This window comes from Amblyomma mixtum, chromosome 5 (assembly GCF_055824585.1).
Source record: "Amblyomma mixtum isolate Tamu chromosome 5, ASM5582458v1, whole genome shotgun sequence".
NCBI lineage: Eukaryota > Metazoa > Arthropoda > Arachnida > Ixodida > Ixodidae > Amblyomma > Amblyomma mixtum.
The window spans coordinates 118612934-118634430 of record NC_143016.1 but is presented as its reverse complement, the minus strand read 5'-3'; the positions used below and the strand labels follow the sequence as shown (position 1 = coordinate 118634430).

Below are 21497 nucleotides of genomic sequence, written 5' to 3'. Positions count from 1 at the left end.
TCCAGCGGGCTGAAGAAGCCCGCCAACTCGCAAAGTGCCGGATTCGACATCAACAACAACTCGACGCCGGTCGCTACAACCTCCGACACCGATACGTTCGGTACGAGCCCGGCGATTCTGTGTGGGTATGGACACCTGTGCGCCGCCGCGGACTCTCCGAAAAGCTCCTCCAAGGCTACTTCGGTCCGTACGAGGTGGTTCGTCGCGTAAGTGATGTCACATACGAAGTTGTTCCGCGGGACACGACCTCCTTACCACATCGGCGCCATCCGACCGAGACTGTCCACGTGGTGCGCATGAAGCCCTACCATGACAGGCTGCAACTCGCCGCTTTACCAGCTTAACAGCTCTCCGTGTTCTCTGCCCTCCGCCATATATGCCGCACATTACATTTGCCGCCCGTGTTCGTTTCCGGTGTCGGGCCGCCGCTTTGATGGAGGGGGTAATGGCGCGTGCTCATGGGAGCGCGCCGACGACGAAGACGAAGTGTGTGTGTGGTTCGGACAGCCATCTTGTGAGTTCTCTGCTGTGCGCTGAACTTCGCTGAAACTGTGATCTGTGCCGGTCCTGTCCTCGTTACAATATTGTTTCCTGACTCAGCGCGGGGAGGGGGGGAGTTGAGATATTTTTCATCTTTTGCTTGGGATATGGTACTGTTACGTACTCAGTTGGCAGAGCACGTCTGGAACGTCTTTTCAAGAGGTTTTATGACGGGGCGGAGAGCTCGAACCAGCCAGGCCGACAAGCTTCGTTTTCCTCCACTCTCTGATCTCTTCCGCTTCGTCGTCGACACAAAGCACGTTACACTTCTCCCTCCGCAGACGAAGCCGCCCACGGCGAGCTAAGCAGTGTCCCGAGGACTGAATCGTTTCAGCCTAGCAACATGCACCACCTGGGTTTTTCGTGAGCATCGGCCACTGTCAGTAAGGCGCGAGACCACGTATAGTTCAAATCACTGATGCGCTCAAGCACAACAAAAGGGCCAGTGTGGTGGGACAGAAGCTTCTGACACAAGCCACGCTTCCGTAGTGGCGTCCACAACCACACTCGATCTCCAGGGTCGTAGGAGATGGGCTGGTGACGGGTGTCGTAGCGGTGTTTAGAGCGCTGCTGTGAGTCCAAATTGATGAGGCGGGCGATTCGACATGCTTCTTCAGCTCGGCAGAGTGTGGCGGCGATGCAGGCTCGTTGTGGACAGAAAAAGGAAGGATGGTGTCGATGCAGCGGCGGGGAACGCTAGCGTACACAAGGTAAAATGGGCTGTAACCAGTTGTTTCATGTTGGGCAGTGTTGTACGCATACATAACAAAAGGGAGGATGTCATCCTAGTTCTTATGGTCAGAATCGGCGTACATTGCCAGCATAGTGGTGAGGGTGCGGTTTGTGCGTTCGACGAGGACGTTCATTTGTGGGTGATACGGTGTCGAGTGACGAAAATTGCATTCGCAGCTACGAAGTAGTTCTTCCACAACATTCGCGGTAAAATGGCGCCCACGATCACTGATGAGAACGCGAGGAGGTCCATGAAGGAGAATGAGAGAGCGCAGGAGAAAAATAGACACATCAGAAGCAGTGGCGGACGGTATGGCGGCTGTTTCACAGTATCGCGTTAGGTGGTCAACACACACGATAACCCAGCGGTTGCCATTCGCAGACCGTGGAAAAGGGCCTAACAGGTCGATGCCTACTTGCTCAAATGGTGTGGTCGGAGGTGTGATAGGGTGCAGCTGGCCTGGCGAACACGACGTAGGAAGTTTAAAACGCTGGCACTGGACACAGCTGGCTACGTATTGTTGAATCGTTTGGCGCATTTTGGGCCAGTAAAACCGTTCTTGTGTGCGGTGAAGGGTACGAGCAACTCCCAAGTGGCCAGATGTGGCATCGTCGTGCATCAGTTGCAGGACAGGGATGCGAAGGCTTTCCGGCACGACGAGAAGAAACCGTGCACCGCCGGGTGTGAAATTCGTCTTGTAAAGTAAACCGGCGCGAATACAGAAACGGGCAGCAGTGGAATGACTGGCGGAGTCGAAGAGGGCCGTTAACGTCGTGTCCTTTAGGATAGGATCAGGAAACGTTGGTGATACAGAAGCGAGGTAGTCGTCGAAGTTGTCGCCGTCGCAACCAGTCGTCGGAAGCGGCAAGCGCGAGAGACAAAAGTTAGAGTGGGCGATTAAAAAGAATAAAAAATAATAATGCCCCGCCCGCACCGCTAAAAGCACAACGCGCTGTCAGCGTCGGCGTGTTGACGGCCACTTTTGTACACGACAGCGAAGTTGAACTCTTGTAGCCGTAAAGACCAGCGGGCAAGTCGGCCGCATGGGTCACGGAGGTTTACAAGCCAACAGAGCGAATGATGATCGGTGACGATGGTAAAAGCATTGCCGTACAGGTAGGAACGAAAGCGCTGCACAGCAAGAACTACCGCGAGACACTCTTGTTCGGTAACTGTGTTCGGTAATTCCATAAAATTTTCTCTCTTTAGGTTTCTGAACATAACTAAGGATAGAAGAAACAGCCCAAGGGACGAGGACGAAGACAGAACAGGAGAGAAACAGCGCTGTTTTATCAAACATGATCAACCAACTAGCCCGCAACACAACTGTTATAACTGACGAGTTTTCTTGATGTTAATTTGAATGCAACATCATTTAGGTTGTCTTCTCATAAAAATTCTGGTTCCTTTGTAAAGAAATTCCCGATTGGTCGAGACAGGTCACGTGAGCTTGCGACGTCGTCACAACCTGGCCGCCATCACACGTGACAACCTGCCCACAGTGTTGTGAGCTGTCTCTTGTTTAAGGATGCGGTTAAGGCTCCCAAGTTTTTTAGCTATACTGTTATGCCTTGACAGTTTAGGTCCTTAATAATTCGCAGCAATTCCTCCCCTGCAAGCACAGTCACGAAATACGATAAATAGCACACACGTCGTAATAAGCGTACGCTAGACTGCGTACAGCATGCGCTGTGCACATGGCCAGAAGGTGAAGGAGTACACAAAGATGAAGATCACCTGCGCTTTATGGTAGCCCGTCAAACCTGGATAACTTTCTCCAAGCTCACCAGGATAGGAGGCAAGATAGGAGGCAATGTTATCATTATTATCTAGTTGATCATGAGGCAAGCTTAGATGAAGAGGATATATCGGCGGAGTATACATGGGCTTCTTGGGAGCTTCCGTTAGTGAAACGCAGCGAGAAGAGTGGAAAAGGTATTCTACTGCATAACCCTTTCCGACACGGCCAGGTGATCATAGAGGCACGTGCAGGTGAGCAAGATTTTTTCTTAACCCTAAGGTAAACATATGTGCGTGATCAGGCCCAGCTAACTCGTTTGCGAGACTTGAGGAAGCAAACCTGGCATAATTAGTTTTGGTAAACACCCATTAAAGAGCCTCTCATCGCTTCATCAAAAGGGCGCACGATGCGAGAAGTCTGTCGTTGACTTATGGTTTGGTTTATGGGGTTTAACGTCCCAAAGCGACTAAGGCTATGAGAGACGCCGTAGTGGAGGGCTCCGGAAATTTCGACCACCTGGGGTTCTTTAAGTGCACTGACATCGCACAGTACACGGGCCTCTAGAATTTCTCCTCCATCGAAATTCGACCGCCGCGGCCGGGATCGAGCCCCCGTCTTTCGGGTCAGCAGCCGAGCACCGTAACCACTGAGCCATCACGGCGGCGTCGTTGACTTATGGTTGACGGCTTTACATTTTTAAGCCAAAGCACAAGTTTTCTGCAATTTCATGTACATTTGATCTCTGCATCCGTGATAGTTTCATCAGTAAAAACTCAACGTACCCAGTTATGTCAGTTCATTCTCTGAATTAAAGATTTAATTTTCTGATCTTTTAATACCGGACTTCAAGTCACAACAATAATTGAATGAAGAAATTAGAGCTTCCAGGTTAGTCTGCTTATAGGCGAGAAAATGAATAAAGAATACCGTGTAACGTGTAATGGAATGCAGGCGTAGCATAGATTAACTCCAATATGTCCATTACTAAGTTAAAATCATCATTAACTCGACCCAACTGAAGCATACGCCCCGCTACTGCACATGTATACAGTCATACACAGCCTACACGTAAGCTACGCACACGGGAATGAAGTGCTACGCACGTCTGTCCAGTGCAGATCATCCAAAATCAGAAAACAACCAGTACAAAAAGCACAAAGGCTAATTGCATCTCTAAGTGACGCACTAATTATAGTGTGAAGAACACATTATAGTGTTGAGAAATGATTGCACTTTGTTTCTTTGACTCCCAAGTCTCTTGTCAATACACCAACCCCCGCAATGCTCGCCAAAAAGAGATTTTACATGAGGTATGTATTTCGCCAGCCTTACATTTCATTTCTCACTGGTCTTACTCAGGAACCCATCGAATTTTATGTAAGGACAAACTGTTAACAGATGTAAGAAATAATTAAAGTTCTTCATACATATCCTCCCCCATCATGTCTGAGATGGAGAATAGAAGTATTATTGTTATGAATAGTACTACTATTATTATATGTTGTACCTTGTGCATAATCATGTTGTGCATCCAGTTTACATACTGTTTGTCATTTGGTCATGTTTTGTACCAAATGCACCCTTACAGATCACTTGGGCCAGTTTTATGAAATTCGGCGTCAGGTTTGCATTGACCAGTCAGAGGGTCACGGCTTGCGTGGCGCTTGAGCGTGTTGTCACTCAGTCGCTCTCTACCATTGTCTAACGAACATGGATTCCCCGAATCAATACTCAGAAGAACCTTGTGAACGTCGCCGTGAACGCAAACTCAAGGAATGTCTACGTGAAGATCTTGATATGCGCATTCCTGAAGAGGAGACAGTGTCAACGGCGAGGGGATCCTGACCTGCCAGCTCGCGATGCGTAGAGGGAGTGAGACTACTACGCAAAGATCAAGGAGTGAGCGCCCGCAAGCTAAAGCACCCAGAGTCAACAGACAAACGAACCAGGATGGCGGTGCCAGTCGGCCGTTTGAGCGTCAACTCGTTCGGCTTTGCGCGCTCGGTATAGTTCACAGACTCGCAAGAATGCGCTGGATTTGAGTGGTTTATGCTTTATGGGAGGTTAACGTCCCAACGCGTCTTAGGCTATGAGGGACACCGTAGTGAAGGGCTCCGGATCATTTCGACCACCTGGAGTTCTTTAACGCGCAGTGACATCGCACCGTACACGGGCCTCTAGAACTTCGTCTTCATCGAAATTCGACTACCGCGGCCGGGTTCGAACCCGCGTTTTTCCGAGTGCCATGATCACTGAGCCACCGCGGTGGCTCCAGCAACAATATAATGAGGCGGTCGTAACCCACCAGATATGCCGTTAAAATTGGCAACGGCTTTGATGGTAGCCTTGAAATCATATTTTTCTCTCCGCTGGTTTAATTCACTCTGGGTTCTAGACCTTGCAAAATAGAATGGTGTTAAAGCTTTTGGCGACTTCGTTACCTTTTTGGCTTTACTTTATCGGTATTAATTAATTGATAGTTTACAATTAATGAGTGCTATCTTTCGGCATACTATTTTTGCTCCTAGTCGGTACTCTTCGAAAAAATTATATTTTTGCGTCGTGTGCCGAAAAGTTTTGCCCTTAAATTTATTAGGCTAGTTCGTGGCTATCATACCGATGCTGTGTCTTCCGGGATGACAGCTCAGTTTGAGATCTCCGCCTGTAATTAATTGTAGTCTTTGGATAAAGCAAATCTGATCTGTATCAAATGATCTGAAACCAGAGAAGTTCGATCCAATGCGTCGGTTAAGCTAGTTGCGTGACGTCGTATGGTGATTTGTGCGTTCTGGGAAGAGTACACTCCGAGGCCTCCTCGGGTTGCTGCCACCGCCTCTCCCTCTGCCACAGCACATCCCACGACGGCGACGCCATTGTCGCCACCGGTCCGGGACAGAGCTGGCGGCCACGGTCCGCTGGCACCTACGCGGCGGCATGGCGAGCAACGTGTGGTGCACAGCCGCACAGCCACCTCGTCTCATGCAAGCCCCAAAGTCACGCTTGGGTACGCCTTCCGTGCCTTGCCCTTGCGGACAAGGCAAGGCGGCCGCGATGCACGAAAAAACCTCGAAGGAAGGGGACTTTCACTTTTGAACCACTCGCCCGCCGCTTCCCTTCGTGTCTTCTTTCTGTCTCTCGAGCCTTTGTTGATGCTCTGGTTTCGGTTCATGATTGCAGAGCTCAGCGGCCGTGCGCGTGCCATCTTGATTTGGTTTGTCGCGTGCACGGTAGCCCCAATGCGCGGAGGGCGTTCTGTCTGAAGAGACGGAGGAGGGCGCCGTCGTCGGTTTGTCCGCTCTTCCTCGTGTACAGGAGCGGGATTGCCGAGGTCTTGACGCTGTGCGATGCTTTTTTTCTCCTCTTCTTCCTCGCCAATCCATCGCCTTCTCTCCTGGACGCCTTGCCTCGTCTTTTGGTTCGCGCTCGGTGGGCACCGTGTCTACAGCGTGCGCTCATATGGATGCAGCTTATTGTTTGGCAGTGGTGCATCTCTACCGCGGAGAGGGTGTGGCGATGAATTCGCGACACTATAAAGATGCGGAGTGGCGCAATGGCCCTCTTTCTTGTGTGTCGCGCTGGGAGGCTGGAACGTCGCAGGAAAGCCAAGGCAGTCCCACACGTGGTCGCTGCGGCTGTTTGCCGTCTCGTGGCTGTCGCACAGAGTGGCTGGCGCAGCATTTATAGTAGCGTTCCACAAACAGTAAGACAGGCAGAGGGTGGCCTGCAGCACCGCCGCCATGAGACTGCGGAGGATAGGAGTCCTAACGGTGAGTAATGCACTCGTAGGCGGAGCAGTGTTTGTTGCTGTCGCGGTGCCGCGTGGATATTAATTTGTTTTGACGTGTAATTTATTTTTTTTTTGCGGATAAATCACTGAACTTATGGCTGGACGGCATCTAGATGAGCAGCAATTTGCTTCTAGTTTTGAGCAAGTAGCTAGCACAGCTTATGGCAGTAACAGCATAAAGGTGGTACAAAACTTCGAAGTGACAGTTATATAATGCACTTTCGTTAGGATAAATGACGCTGGCGTTTCGGCGGCCAAAGGCTGTCGTCACCCGCTGGATGGTAAGCCATGGTTGTAAGAGTCATTTGAATAGAGGAGTCAGCGCTCGAGGAGAGAATGTTCTTTTTTTGTGTGTGTGGTGTCATTTAGTTCTGTGTTTGAGGCGTTATTGGAGGTCCTTCATGGTTCCTTTTTACTCTATTGACAAAGCAGGGGGAGGGGCTTCGAGTGATATGGTATTGCGGCTGGTTCACAAAAGGCTGAAGTACTGTCATCGCCAAACACCTGCGAGGTTTCGATTACGATGCAAGAGTTGCAGATAAGGACTGTACCTGTAGTGAGGGAGTAATTACTCATTGACATCCACCCAAGCGCAACCATACGGCTACAAAGGAAAGCTACACAGCTTTCTCAGAAACTTCGCAGTTAAAGAAAAATTCGTCCTGGTCCGGGGTTCGAACCCGGGACCACCGCTTCACCGGAGCAGTCGCTCTACCAATTGAGCTAACCGGGATGGCAAGCTTATGGTAGGGCGAGAGCGAATTGATCAATAACTCGAAGTGGGAACAGAGTGGGAAGTGGGAGCTCGCCCTACCATAAGCTTGCCATCCCGGTTAGCTGAATTGGTAGAGCGACTGCTCCGGTGAAGCGGTGGTCCCGGGTTCGAACCCCGGACCAGGACGAATTTTTCTTTACCTGCGAAGTTTCTGAGAAAGCTGTGTGGCTTTCCTTTGTAGCCGTATGTCTGCGCTTATAAATCTGCCTTATTATAAATCTACTCCACCTTGGGGGATTCCCCTAAACATTTGACCAAAGACTGTACCTGGATTAAAGGAACATCCTCACAGTGGCCTCCGGGTTATCTTCGATCGCGTAAGGTTCTCGGGCCATCCGGCGAACAACTATGAGCGCCAGTGAGGCCGTGTTGCTCAGCGATCAACTCCGCGAAGAAGGATGAGGTTATGACAGCAAGGACAGCTTCCTTTCCAGAATAAGACTTGGGCACCCTCGTAGAGCGCGTGTGTGTCAGAACCTGTATGGAGCTTGAAATTAATGCCCTGCTTCAATCTGAAGAAACTGATCAAGGTGGTAAGAATTGCTGGGTGGTGGAACGTTGCAATAATTCCTGTGTCTGAATATGCCAGCGATGGGAATTAAATTGATTGAAATTTAACAACGAAAGAACCATCGAGTGAGCGCTGCTAGAAATGCTGTTAGGGTTTAAATGAGATGCAAGGAAGTTAGAAGGACATACGTAACATAGTCATGAATGTTAATGATCGGACACGGATGACCTTGCTGAAAAAAACCTGGATAATCATCCGCATCGGCAAGAACAAGAAATTGCCACCAAGGAAGCCCAAAAGCGAAGTAAGCACAAAACAGCCTTCACCATACTACGCCAGCTACGACACCGAAGGTGATTTAGAGATGTTAGTCAGTGTAAAGACCACCGGATAAGTGGATTGTGAGGTAAGGAAAAGGCGCAGTAACTGTCTCACTTCTCAGTGGACACCTCAACCGCGCCGTGAGAGAAAGTAGGAAGGTAGGAGTGAAAAAGAAAAGAGATAAAGAGGTGCCGTAGTGGAGGGCTCCGGAATAATTTCGCCCACCTGGGGACCTTTAACGTGCACTGATATCGCACAGAACATGGACGCTTTTTGCGTTTCGCTTCCATTGAAACGCGGCCGCCGCAGTCGGCACCGGATTGTGAAGTCCAGCATTATCCCAAATTTTAGCGGAAGGTGAAGAAAAATCGTTAGGAAGAAGCCGAGGAAACAATTATCAGTAAAGGAAACGGCGCATCCATTCCGGAACTCACCAGAGAGCCGATATTTTACTTTAATCGAAGAGCGTGGGTATAGGAGAGATCTTTCTTTCTTTCTTTCTTTCTTTCTTTCTTTCTTTCTTTCTTTCTTTCTTTCTTTCTTTCTTTCTTTCTTTCTTTCTTTCTTTCTTTCTTTCTTTCTTTCTTTCTTTCTTTCTTTCTTTCTTTCTTTCTTTCTTTCTTTCTTTCTTTCTTTCTTTCTTTCTTTCTTTCTTTCTTTCTTTCTTTCTTTCTTTCTTTCTTTCTTTCTTTCTTTCTTTCTTTCTTTCTTTCTTTCTTTCTTTCCTTCCTTCTTCCTTCTTTCTTTCTTTCTTTCTCTCTTTCTTTCTTCTTTCTTTCTTTCTTTCTTTCTTTCTTTCTTCTTTCCTTCCTTCTTTCCTTCCTTCTTCTCTTCTTTCCTTTCTTCTTAGACACAGACCTAGAGGGGGCAGCAAAAATAGCACAAAGTTCGGTCAGCAGCCATGCTAGGAACAGGCATTGAGAATAAAAAAGAGACAAGTTACTATCACAATAACATGTCATTACAAATATTTTGACTTTCCATACAACGGGATGATAGGTACAACACGAAACAATAATTGAATGGCACATCGGGAACATAACGTCTACAACATTAAACCAATGCATGCACTACATATTAGTTTTGAATCACCAGTTTTGCACCATCAGGCGCGACCATGATATTCATCGCGAAGCAAAGACACAGTAGATTAGATCGCAGTTTGTAGGAAATGACAAGAACAATGCAAGAGAGAACATAGATTGCACTTTTTTAAATAATCACAGTAATGAAAATTTAATACTGCTATTCACAAGAAACTTTCTAATGTGTTTTTCAAAAGTTCTTAGGCCGTTATTAAAGTCTACCTCGATATCTTTTCTTTTCAAAGCATTAGTTATTTGAAAGGGTATGCTTGTTGACTTCCGTGGTTAGTTCTAACTTTCGGAATTTTTCTTTTTGCGCTTCGAATACTGTAAGAAGTTGAACTGTGAACTGGAAAAATATGCAGCCTGTATTTATGAATCCATTGAAATAATTTGAAGTAATAATTTGAATTTGATAATTTGAAATGCGTAACATTTGCTTTTGTACTAGTAATTGGAACCTGTCGCTTACCCAATAAGGATACCATAGCTTATTCTGGAGCGAACTAGTGAATAGTACAATGGCTGCTTTAAGCGTTTCGGTATTAGATGTTGTAGGCTGTAGGGTGCATGAGCAATTCAGTGGCTGTCTCTTCGACGAAACAAAGAACGTCATAAACGTCCGATCATAAAATTCATTATCCATATAAATGTCGCATAATTAGCAAAACCACCAAAATTACCCGGCAAGTTAATGCTAAGCGATATCCTGAAGAACAATGTAGAGAAGATCAAGGAAGCCTGAAAGCAGCAAGATTTAGACATTGATCGAAATCAGATAAACGCAGCTGAAGGCGAATACATCAGTGTTATTAGCTACTTTATTAAATATTTAAGATAGCAGGGAATTTTTATTTGGATTTGTACCTCTACGGTTTTAATGTTAGAATAAGTAGATCTGGAAAACAGGTCCTCTTACCGAAAAAGTAAAAGAAGAAGGCCGGACACGCAGTGATCAGGAAAAAGTGAAGTAGGGATCCACGTATCTTCTTGAACAATTGAATTTGCGTGAAATACTTGACAGAAATCAATATTAAACCGTACAAAAAGAGTGTGAACATCTCGGGCTTTGTAGCTGGCGCCCGGGATAATAATATACAGCGTCAGGAGACAAGTGCTACGTTGTATTTTCAAATACAATATTTTAATATAGAGAGGGGTGCCAAGTTAGGTTAGAGTGGCCGTAAAAGGTAAAAAAAACGTGATCAGTGATAATTATTGAGTACTTTTGCTACTTCCTAATTTAAGAGAGCATAGAACAAAATTGGTCACAAGAGTACTTGTACTTGTTGCTTAAATTGCGACAATCAGCGAGAGTGAGCGTGAACGTGGCCAGTTGTCTATTGTAATGTATGGGCATAGAGTCGCGGAAGTTTTCGGACAGGGCGTTAGAGGGAAGCGTCCCTAGTGCGCGCTTCCTGTGTGCAACCCGCCTCATGTCTACCGGCTTACACCTCCCAGGCTGCGTGAAGCGTCCAAGAGCCGTTTCGAAGCGTCATGCGGAGACGACGAAGATAGCGTGAGACATGTGCGAATACGGGTGGCTAAGCGATCGCGGAAAGGGGTTACGCGTTGTCAAGGGCGGAAGATGCCCCATAAACTGCTGCCGCTTTAAAAATGCATGCTTATATTGAGAAGTAAAAAAAAAAAAAGATTTTGTACAACGTTTTTGTATCAGTATATTTATTTATTTATTTATTTACCCACAGCGCCAAGCGGCATTAAAGTGGGGGAGGGTATACATAAAAAACAAACACAACATAAGCAGTGTCAGCCACGGAAACAAGTCCAAATTGCATCAAAACAAAGAAAAACAAAAACAGATAAAAATTTCACTGAACCACGAAACTGAAATGGTTATTATGAGGTAGAAAAGAAAACATCATTAGACATATTACAAGCTGTGTCTGAAGACAATTTGTTCCAATCGCGTATTGTTCCAATTTAGGACGTTTTTTTTTCAGCAGCAGGGTGAAGACTTTTTATACAGCGCGAAAGTCGCAATGTTTATAAAGCGTACTGTTCGTTCTATATAATTAGTTATACTTTAAATAGAAAATGTTTTTCGGAGCTGCCGAGGGATGAACTGGCCCTGACAGAGTTAGGTCTCGAACTGCCGCATTATACTCGCCGCTAGCACTGCGTGCACGAGAGCGTGATTCTTCGTTAATTGGCCCCCCTTTCTAGTGAGCTACGGGCGCTGGTTTGAGCGAGGCGCGAGGGACGTTCCAGATTATTTAGATTGATATAATTATAATACGGTAGAAATAGTTATGTTCGCATAAACTGCAATATTTGGTGCTCTATATTGCTCTAGCTTATAAATTAGGCCTCTGGTGCAAGAGGTAGACTATGACAGCATTAGGCCTCTGGTGCAAGAGGTAGACTATGACAGCATGTTTAGAAAGCTTAAATAGGAACCACACGTGCCCTAGACTACTTAAGAGTTAGTTTTAGTGTTCGATTCCGTAAGTGCTGATGATGCTGAAGGGTGAGCTGCAGGTCTTTTAAAGAAGATGACGAAAAGCGATTAAATTGATAGATTAAAGTGTCAAAAGCACATTCATGGGAGGTGCCAGCGTTTTCTGCTTAGTATTTTAACAAATCAAATATTTTCCGAGTAAGCAGTTCCCAGTTTTACCAGATTCAGCATTTTGTTAGATAAGACAAACTTTAAGTTAGCACCCGTTATTACTTCGATATATGCGACCCTGCCTCAGAGCGAGAGGACCACGATATGTAGCGTTACCCCATTCAGAATACACCCGCAGTCAAAAGTTCGTGAAATGCAGTATCAGTGTAAAAACTTGACTCCATTGCCGTCTTTGCACGCAGCCTAGAATAGATATATGCTGCCTGGTCGGCGAGTGCACCACTGAGTATCAAGCTGTGCATTCTGAATGAAAAAAAATTAAATTTTGTCGCCAAAGTCGCGTTCTAAATACTTTTGATATTGGTATGCTCAATTGTGAGTGAACTGGCGGCCTTTACTCAGAGTGCGCTTCAGAGAGCGGTGATTTATTTGCTTCAGACTAATTTAACTCTTCTCGCACCATGATAGGGGTGGTTTTCATTTTATCTAGCGAACGCAGTAACTATTATTGAAGACAATCATCTTGGCATCATGTCCTGCAGCACTGGCCATGTCGACAAATTTTATCTCCAGTAAGAGTATCATTTTATTCTGGGCTTCTAACGTCCTGTGCATCTTTAAAAAATGATCTGTTGTGTTACGGTCTCTCCAATGTTTTTTGAATGCGTCCATGTTACAATTTTGAGCTGTTGTGAGCCTTCATACAAAAACTCTTAGGCGATTCTTGGTATATCGTTTGAACACGTTGGTAGCCATATACGTTAGTTATATCCGAGGTTGAGACCCCTATAGTTCGTTATATCCGAGGTGGCACACTTTGGTTCGTTATATCCGAGGTCGACACACTAATTTTGTTACATCCGACGTCCAGGCATGAAATTTTGTTATATCCGACGTGGCATACTGAATTTCGCTTTATTTGAGGTAGTATACTAAGTTCGAAGCAAGGGGAGCAGGTTGCCTCGTGGCAGGTTGGCCATTTGCCATTGGCTACTGAGAGACGACGGCGCCATTTCCGCCTGTACACATTCTTTTAATGTTAACGCATCAGTAATGATACATGTCAGTAGAAAATGAACAGTTGGTATATCGCGTCACATAGCCAGTACGTTTTTAGAGAAGAAAAGGCTGGGCGAGTTGGTTTGAGTTTGCATTGTCTTCTTTCGCGCGGTTACGGTATGCCGATAGGCTTTCTCGAGGCCTGCTTGGACTGTTTGAACAGGCAGTTTTTGTGTTTGGCTGGAAATGTCGAGTGGCATCTTGAGGAGGAGTGAGGATTAGTAGGTACAAAAGATCACTTGCTGTTATTCATAGCATTAACTTTAATTCTGTAACATTAATATTTACCAAAATGTACGAAAATTTCTATACATCTGAAAGGAAGTGGTGGCCAAATGGACATAACTTTATGCTGTGTGAGACTAATTGTGTCATTCCCATGTAACATGCGAATAATATAGGAAGGCAAACAAGCAAGTTTAGCACTAAATGGCTGTTGCAAAAATGTTTACCGAAGTTGTACAGCTATAAATCTGTTAGATAGCCTTCACTTAAAGCTAGAGCTATTTAGAAGAGTCGTAGGGCTTTTAAATGAAAGGTATGGTGTGGTTTATTGCACTGAATGTTTTGCATCGACCCAGTAACATTCAAGCGGCTCATCGATCGCAATTCATCGTGATTTGTATTGAATTTTTTGCATTATTACGCCAACTTCCTCATGTAATGTCTCAACATGGGACCCTTCAGGAATTAAGTGAACAAATAAGCAAAATAAACAAATAAAGTCAGTGACTGGAACACGTCATTAATTTCCTCGAAGGAGGTTGAGCCAGATGGTAACAAAGCAAGCTGTTTTCAATATCCGGGCTCAAAATTTTATAGTTAAGGTGCAAGAGATAAAATTGCGTAAAGTAGCTTCAAGGATGGTTCGTAAGTAGATTTTTGGTTATTTGACTTAACAATGTGCACAAAGTGGCCATTAGTTTGGAAGAAATTGTACCTGACCTTTCTTGAGGCTAACTCACAATGTGTTCTTTGTTCTCGAGAAATACCGTTGTAAATATGCGGTTTATCGCCTATGCGCAGCAGGGGCAATCGAATCAGTCGTTACTTCACTTTAAACGTTTGGAATCCGCCAAGGCATCGGTCAAATGTTTTAAGGCCTTGTAGGGCAGCCATAACTTCTCGCGTGTTTTAGTTTAGAGGTAAATAAGAGGCCTGGAGATATGCAGAGTCTTTAAGGTGCACCCTTCATTATAGAAATAAACTGGCCTCTTTACTCGTGACATCAGAATGATAAGTTAGTAATGCGCTGCGTGTCAGTATTAATCCAAGGACTGTTATTGTCCTCGGAAAGTTGCTGGGATACTGTAATACGCTTCCAAGTCTTTCCTGCATCACTTTTACTTCGTGCACATTTTACTTATAACATTCTAGCCTTACTTCGTTACTATTTACATTGCGCAATGGGTCTACTTGTTTCTGCGCCAACAGTGAACCGGAGTAGCAAGGTATTGCATGATATTCTCGTCATCTAGGTTATTTACACTGACACAGGGGTGGATCCAGCCTTTTACCTTGAGGGAAGCTAATTTAAAGCTAATTTAAAACATATGCTATGCGGTACACTTAGGCAACCCGGCTAATGGCAGTTGGAAAGTGTCTGAAGTCCCTTCCTCCGCTCACTTCTTGTCCGCTAGTCTGTTTGTCCCCTTTCATTCATTTACAGACTTCACCAGAGGCCTCGCAACCTCCGATGTGGAGATTTTTGAGAAAGAAAAAAGGCAGAGAAAAAAAAGGGGCCCATTTATCGTGCAGAAAACTAGGAGGTGTGGGCAATAGTATGAGAAAATAAAAGAAAGGACATTTTAAAGTTACATGATCAGTACCTTATATTTTCAGGCGCGTTACAAAACCAGCGCACAAATTTTTGATCATTGCGGAAGACGCGTGGAAGACGCTGCTGAGTGCCCCTGTAATAGTCAAAGAAGTATTGAGCGACTAGTCAGCTCGGCACTCTGAGTAGAGCGGGAGGGTGAATCCTTGACACAAAACTTCAGCCTCACCCTAACCCCATCTAACATTCCTGCGGTATATGTCCAGCGGCATGTGGCCCTCTTTGTTTCTTCCTGCGAACCCTGTCATCCAGGTCATGTAGCATATGGAAACCACACTACGTGACTTGACAGTCCTCTGTACCAGGTTACTCCGGCCAGGAGCCACAGGCGACAGGCCACAATGGCGGCAGCAGCGGCCGTCTTCCGTCGGAAGTACGGATTCACCGGCCTGTGACCGCGGCAAGTGGGGGCACACACGCCCCCTCGGTCGCTTCCTTCGAAATACACGGCGCGTCTCGCCTGGCGGTCGCACGCACACGGTTGGCTGCCTAAGAAAAGAAAGCGCGACGGCCGCTCGGAGGCGCTCGGAGCGCTTTGCCGAAAATTGAATGCACGTACGCGAGCCAACGGTGCGCGCTGAGCGCGGACAATGCGGGCGATGACGAGAGCAGTGGGGCACACGGGAAGCAGCCGTCATGGAACGACGCCGTCGGCGTTTATTTAATAAATGCAGCGACAGGGCGCCTTTCTTATTTTTGGACTTGGGGTGCCTCGTCGAGGCGACAGAAGAGCGCACCGGAGCCTCTTCCGTTCAGGGTATGTAGAGTGTAACGGCAACCGTACCGAACCCGCGGTGTCACCTAGAGACCTACTGAGCAAGCACCATTGAAAAAACGCCCATGAGGGAGGTTATAAATTAGGGTCTTACGAAAATATTTCAGTGTACTTTTTTTGCTGTGTACCAATTTCAGACGGACAATCAGGTCTCCACCTCATTGGTTTTGCTGCGCTATCTGAGGGACACTTTGTTGGGTTTACGGCGCTGTGAGATCAGCGAAACATAAGTTGCAGGCTCCTGGTTGGTTGTCATTTAGCAGTTAATATTGTGTTCTTGCTTAGTTCGTCAATGAGATTGTTGGGCAACGGTAATTCAAGCATGTGTGGTAACGTGATCGACGTAACATAAGATCATGAGGGCTATGTGTGCCTCCTAGGGAAGGGGCCGAAGAGGATGTATGGCACCGTTGCTTGCCAGTTTAGGTTTTTATTTTCTTTATCGCTTTCTTTCTTTCTTTCTTTCTTTCTTTCTTTCTTTCTTTCTTTCTTTCTTTCTTTCCTTCTTCCTCTCTTTCCTTCTTTCCTTCTTTCCTTCCTTTTTTCTTTCCTTCTTTCGTTCTTTCTTTCTTCCTTTCTTTCCTTCTTTCTTTCTTTCTTTCTTTCTTCCTTCCTTTCTTTCTTTCTTTCTTTCTTTCTTCCTTTCTTTTTCTTTCTTTCTTTCTTTCTCTCTTTCTTTCTTTCTTTCTCTCTTTCTTCCTTCCTTCCTTCCTTCCTTCCTTTCTTTCTTTCTTTCTTTCTTTCTTTCTTTCTTTCTTTCTTTCTTTCTTTCTTTCTTTCTTTCTTCCTTTCTTTCTTTCTTTCTTTCTTTCTTTCTTTCCTTCCTTCTTTCTTTCTTTCTTTCTTTCTTTCTTTCTTTCTATCTTCACACCAACCTCTGCAAGTATACTTAAGAACTACGTCAATCCCAGCTTTCCAACCCCGCCGTGGTGGCTCAGTGGTTACGGCGCTTGGCTGCTGACCCTAAAGAAGCGGGTTCGATCCCGGTCGCGGCGGCCGAATTTCGATGAAGGCGAAATTCTAGAGGCCCGTGTGCTGTGCGATGTCAGTGCACGTTAAAGAACCCCAGGTGTTCGAAATTTACGGAGCCCTTCACTACGGCGTCCCTCATAGCCTGAGTTGCTCCGGGACGTTAGCACCCCAATAAACCACAAAACCCAGCTTTACCATGGAAGAGTGGGTCACAGTGATCCCCATAAAAATGTACAAAGTTCTGTTTCGAAAGATGTTCGTATATCGGTCAATCGAGAAGACATTCAACTGAACGGATTGCTCACACAGCCTCAGTGGTGAACAGTATATGATTCTATTTTCTTTTTGGGGAATGCGAGAAATGCGGGAGGACGCACGGCGCTGCTTCGTTGGTGCAGCAGGCAGGCAGTTGCGAAGACAGCCAAAGTTGTCTAGCAGTGATTTAAGTGAAAAAGTTGTGTTTGGAAAACGTCGTTCATACTCGCAATGCAACCTCTCGCAAGCGTACTCGCAATGCAACCTCTGTTCCATTGTGCCCTGTCGCAGTGCACACACATTTTTGGTCGTCACCTTCTGATGGCAACCACTGAGCTGACGGACGGGAGGAAACGTTTTTTTTTCGGTTTCGAGAAATCGTAGTGCAGCGATAGATCAATAACCTGCTTTCTCTAAGGTAAACAGCGTCGTATATCGCGACTAAAAACTCCAGTGTTCACATATTGCTGGCGTCGATACTAACCATAAGGGAGGCGCGGACTGGGGAATATGAACTATAACGGACATGTGTACCGGGGTATGGATTCAAAAGTTACGTGCGCATCTGGCAGCTGTATAGTCATAAACTTCCTGACTTGAGAGTGCGAACCATAAAGAACGTGTGGATCCGGTAGAGTGAACTATAAAGGATGTGTGCATAAGGGACCGTGAACCAGAAGGGACGTTTCTATTGGGAAGTGAGAACCACAAGGAACGTGTGTGCTGGAGTGTGTGGAGCTAGGAAGGGAATCATTAGGTACGTGCGGAGCAGGCAGTATGAGCCATAAGGGGCGTGTGCAAAAGCGGCGGGAATCATAAAATACGTGTGGACCAAAGTGTGCCCCTAAGGAATGCGTGGATCAGCGAGTGTGAGGCGTAGAGGACGTGTAGACGGGAAAATGTGAACCACGAGAGACGCGTGGATTAGAGAGTGTGGGCCATAAAGAACGTGTGGACGGAGGAGTGTGAACCGTGAGGGAGGACTCACCCGTTGAGTGTGACCCATAAGTAGTAGTAGTAGTAGAAAACTTTTATTGAGATCTTTTAAGAGATTCGCGGATTCGAAGCCTCCGTCGTCTTTCGTGGCGACGGCGACTTGAGGCTTCTCTTCAGCAAGGTTGGGCCCCTAGTCCAGGGCTCCACTGAGTCGCGCTGCATCAGTAGCGTGCCGCACTAAGGCGAGCTCGTGACCCATAAGAAACCTGCGGACTAGGGAGTGTGAGTAAAAAAATTAGACATCACTGCGGGGACGTTCATCGGGAGAATGCGACGCCTCCTCGGCCCTGGTCGCCTCTCTTAGCCTCTCTTGATCATTTTCTTTTTGTTTGTTAAGTTAACTGCTTAATTAATGAAACTATTTTATACCCTAATTAAATATCGATTTATATACTTTGATTATACTTTCTTTAATCTCAATCAACCATTTTGGTTTTTCAAATTTGGCGCCGTGGTTGCTTTCCCGTCCGCTTACTATATCCCTGTCCAGCCTATTCAACCGTCCAATGGTTTTTGCTGATAATTAATTAATTAATCTATGTTAACAGAATTTTTTGATCGATTTATTATCACTCATCAAATACATTTCAATTCACTTAAAACTTTATTTCCACTCCTTTGCCTATTTTTGCACTATTCTGCCTTCCACGGCTGTTTTCTCTTCCACTCACTATATCGATGTCCACGCTATTTCGACGCTTTTTCGACACCTTTGGCTCTAATTAATTAACTAATCGTCCTATCAACATAATGTTTTTCGCTCAGCTTCCTCACATGATCCTCTTTCGATTACAACCACTCGTTTGATGATACCTTTTCTGAGAACGTCGCAACTGCGGCGGGCACGTTTTGCGGACACGTTTTGGTGACGCGGCCCCTCCGACATAGCCTAGAAATGCTTTCGCATTAATAAGAGACGCGTGGACCGGAGCGCATGCACTTTTAAATGTGTGTCTTTTTTTTTTTTCGTTTATGTGATGCTGGTGAGCTCTGCTACGGGGGCGGACGAGGGCTAATTTAGAGACGAAAGCGTGCGCAATACAGCTGTAATTGTCACCTCTGCGTCAGACGGAGAGCAGAAAGAGTGGCTATTTTTATTACTGTCTCTACTACGGGCATTCTTGTATTTTAGGGTTCATTTCCGCCCGCACACACTGGTGAATCATGGCGCTGCCGTCTTCACCTACCCAGGCCACGCTGTATCTAATCACAAGGCTAGCCGGACTTCGGGCACATAAGCATGCCATATTCACGCACCAACTCTAGCTCTTTCAAGTAGATCTTGGTCGGGATTTCGACACACTTCAGAATCAGTTTATCAGAATAGGAAATAAAATGTAAGGTACGGGCAAATTAAAACAGAAGGAGGTCCCGTAGTCTGGGACCTTCTTCAATTACCGCACTGTCCACGCCTTCGACATCGTTAAGCAATCTTATGCCATGCCATCGCTCTGGTTGTGTCTTTTAAAAACGTTTACTGGTGCCGAAACTTTCTTAACGCGTTTTTTGTTTTTTTCTCGCCCCTTTAAACCATAAGCAGGACTCGCCGACCTCGACTGGTCTCCTTCTGTGCACCCTCCTGGCGTTGCACTGCGGCGGGGCAGACCAAACGACCTCCAAGCCCCCTTCAGCCGATGGTGGCTTAGTGGGAACCGGCCGTGGCCTGTCACACCGAGCGCAGGACAGGCATTATCGCCGCGGTCGCCGACTCGACCCGGGCTCCCCTCCGCTTCCTAAACGGTCATCCCGTGCCGGAGAAAGTCGCCGAAGTGACGCAACGGCTCCAGACTACGACGGCGGTGACTTCGAATACCCGCCGTACCACAGCTACTGGCCTCCCGCTACCACCACGGACAAACGAAAGGACGGCAAGGGGGGTCACCACTACTACCACCGTCACCGCCAAGGTCGGAGGCGCTACGACGACTTTGGCGGCGACTACGACTCGTACGACTACTACGGCGGCAAGCACGACTACAAGCACGAGTACGACATCGTGTTTCCCTTGCTGATCCTCATCATGGCTCCGCTGGCGGTTTCCGCTTTCCTGCTGCCCATCACAGCGTCGCTCATGACCAACACATTCTTCCTCGTCAACGGGGCCACATCTGCGGCCATCCAGGGACGGCGAAGGCGCAGGAGCTTGCGGCAGCTAGCGCCTTCGGCCGAAGAACTGCAGAATCTGGAAGAAGTATTGCTGAGGGCAATCAGCAAGTACGGCGGCTTTGAAGAAGCTGTGGTCCAGGAGTCAATGAAACGTCAGGTGATCACGACTTGACAATGTTAGACCTTGTGGCCAAGAAGAGACGACCAGATGCATTGTAGTGAAAAGTTACGTTAGTGAAAGAACATGCATAGTGTGGCTAATTATTCTGCTGCACAACCGGACGTTCGACCATTTCGACATTTCCGGAAGCCCTCTTAAAGATGCGGAGTAGACAACGCCTGAAACTGGAGTTGCGGTTGTGGCAGCAGGGATCAAAACCAAAGCCACCGTGCTTCACCTGGTGAAGTTGTGTGAGATCCATGGAAGTGCCACACGAGGACAAACGGTTGATCGAAGGTGTTGCTTGTTAGTGCCCTCTGTTGAAACAAACCTAGTATGCATGCACAGGGCAGCGACATGTGCACATGATATGCTGCATGTTTTGATGTCTCTCAGCGCCACCTAGTTATTCGTCGTTGTTGTAAGTTATTTATTCTGAAGTAGAAGGATGACACAAAAGCTCTCAATATCTAGCGTGAAAAAAACTGCTTGGAAGTAGTGAACCCTGAGTGGCTGCTGTGGCACTTTCGGGAATCGTCAAAACACCCCATGTCTTATTAAGGCTCTAGCACTCTGACATGCCAGTGGAGAGAAAGCGAAGTGTCCAAAGTTCACAAATTCCGGCTGAAGCTTCAGTGCTCAAGTTTCGCAAGACGGCAAAACAGGGTTGTTGATCGGAGTATCACAATACGACGAAATAAAAAGACTCGTGCGACACTCTCGGCATGTGTTCGCGTCTAAGGTGCTCAGCCTCAAGAAAACCGATCAGTTTTGTGATTCAAGGGCTTCTAGCACTGCTACTGAAAACCACGCATCCTGACGGGAAGCTTATTTCTTGTAGACAGAATTTTTTGCTTCCAGATTACCGCGAGGAGGTGCCACGGTACACACACAGAGCTGTGTAGTCTTTGTTCTTTCCCCCTTATGGTATTTAGCGAAATAGGCGGCTATGTCCACATGTACCTACTCAACATGTACAAAACAACGAGCGTAATAGTGTGAAGGCAGACGAGTTATTAACGTCACTGCGTCAGTGAATGAGTTTTCTGTTGGAAGAATTGAAGGGAAATGCAGTGCGTAAGGGAGCCATCGAGCTCCGACAAGGATATTTTTTTTGGAACGATAGACGATGTGATGGATCTGCCGTCTTTAAGTGAATTTTAAGCAATATGTGGGCCTCTTGGGGCAGGTGGTCGTAGGTAGAAACTGAATATGAAAGGTGATGGCGACTATAGCAGCTTCTTTAAGCAC

The 21497-nt window shown here is 46.5% G+C and overlaps 1 protein-coding gene across 1 annotated transcript; it reads left to right on the top strand.

The window, feature by feature from the left end:
* The first annotated feature begins 6751 nt into the window (after positions 1-6751).
* Positions 6752-20331, top strand: LOC149343468 (uncharacterized). The gene is made up of 2 exons (XM_089546980.1): positions 6752-6781; positions 19521-20331. The coding sequence occupies exons 1-2, from the start codon at positions 6752-6754 to the stop codon at positions 20256-20258; spliced, it is 768 nt and encodes a 255-aa protein (XP_089403106.1). The 3' UTR covers positions 20259-20331.
* Positions 20332-21497: the final 1166 nt, after the last annotated feature.

Excerpts from the sequence above, each read along its gene's own strand:
- LOC149343468 (XM_089546980.1), top strand. The coding sequence starts at position 6,752 with ATGAGACTGCGGAGGATAGGAGTCCTAACG. Across the intron at positions 6,782-19,520 it reads GGAGGATAGGAGTCCTAACG|GACTCGCCGACCTCGACTGG; the intron begins GTGAGTAATGCA and ends AACCATAAGCAG.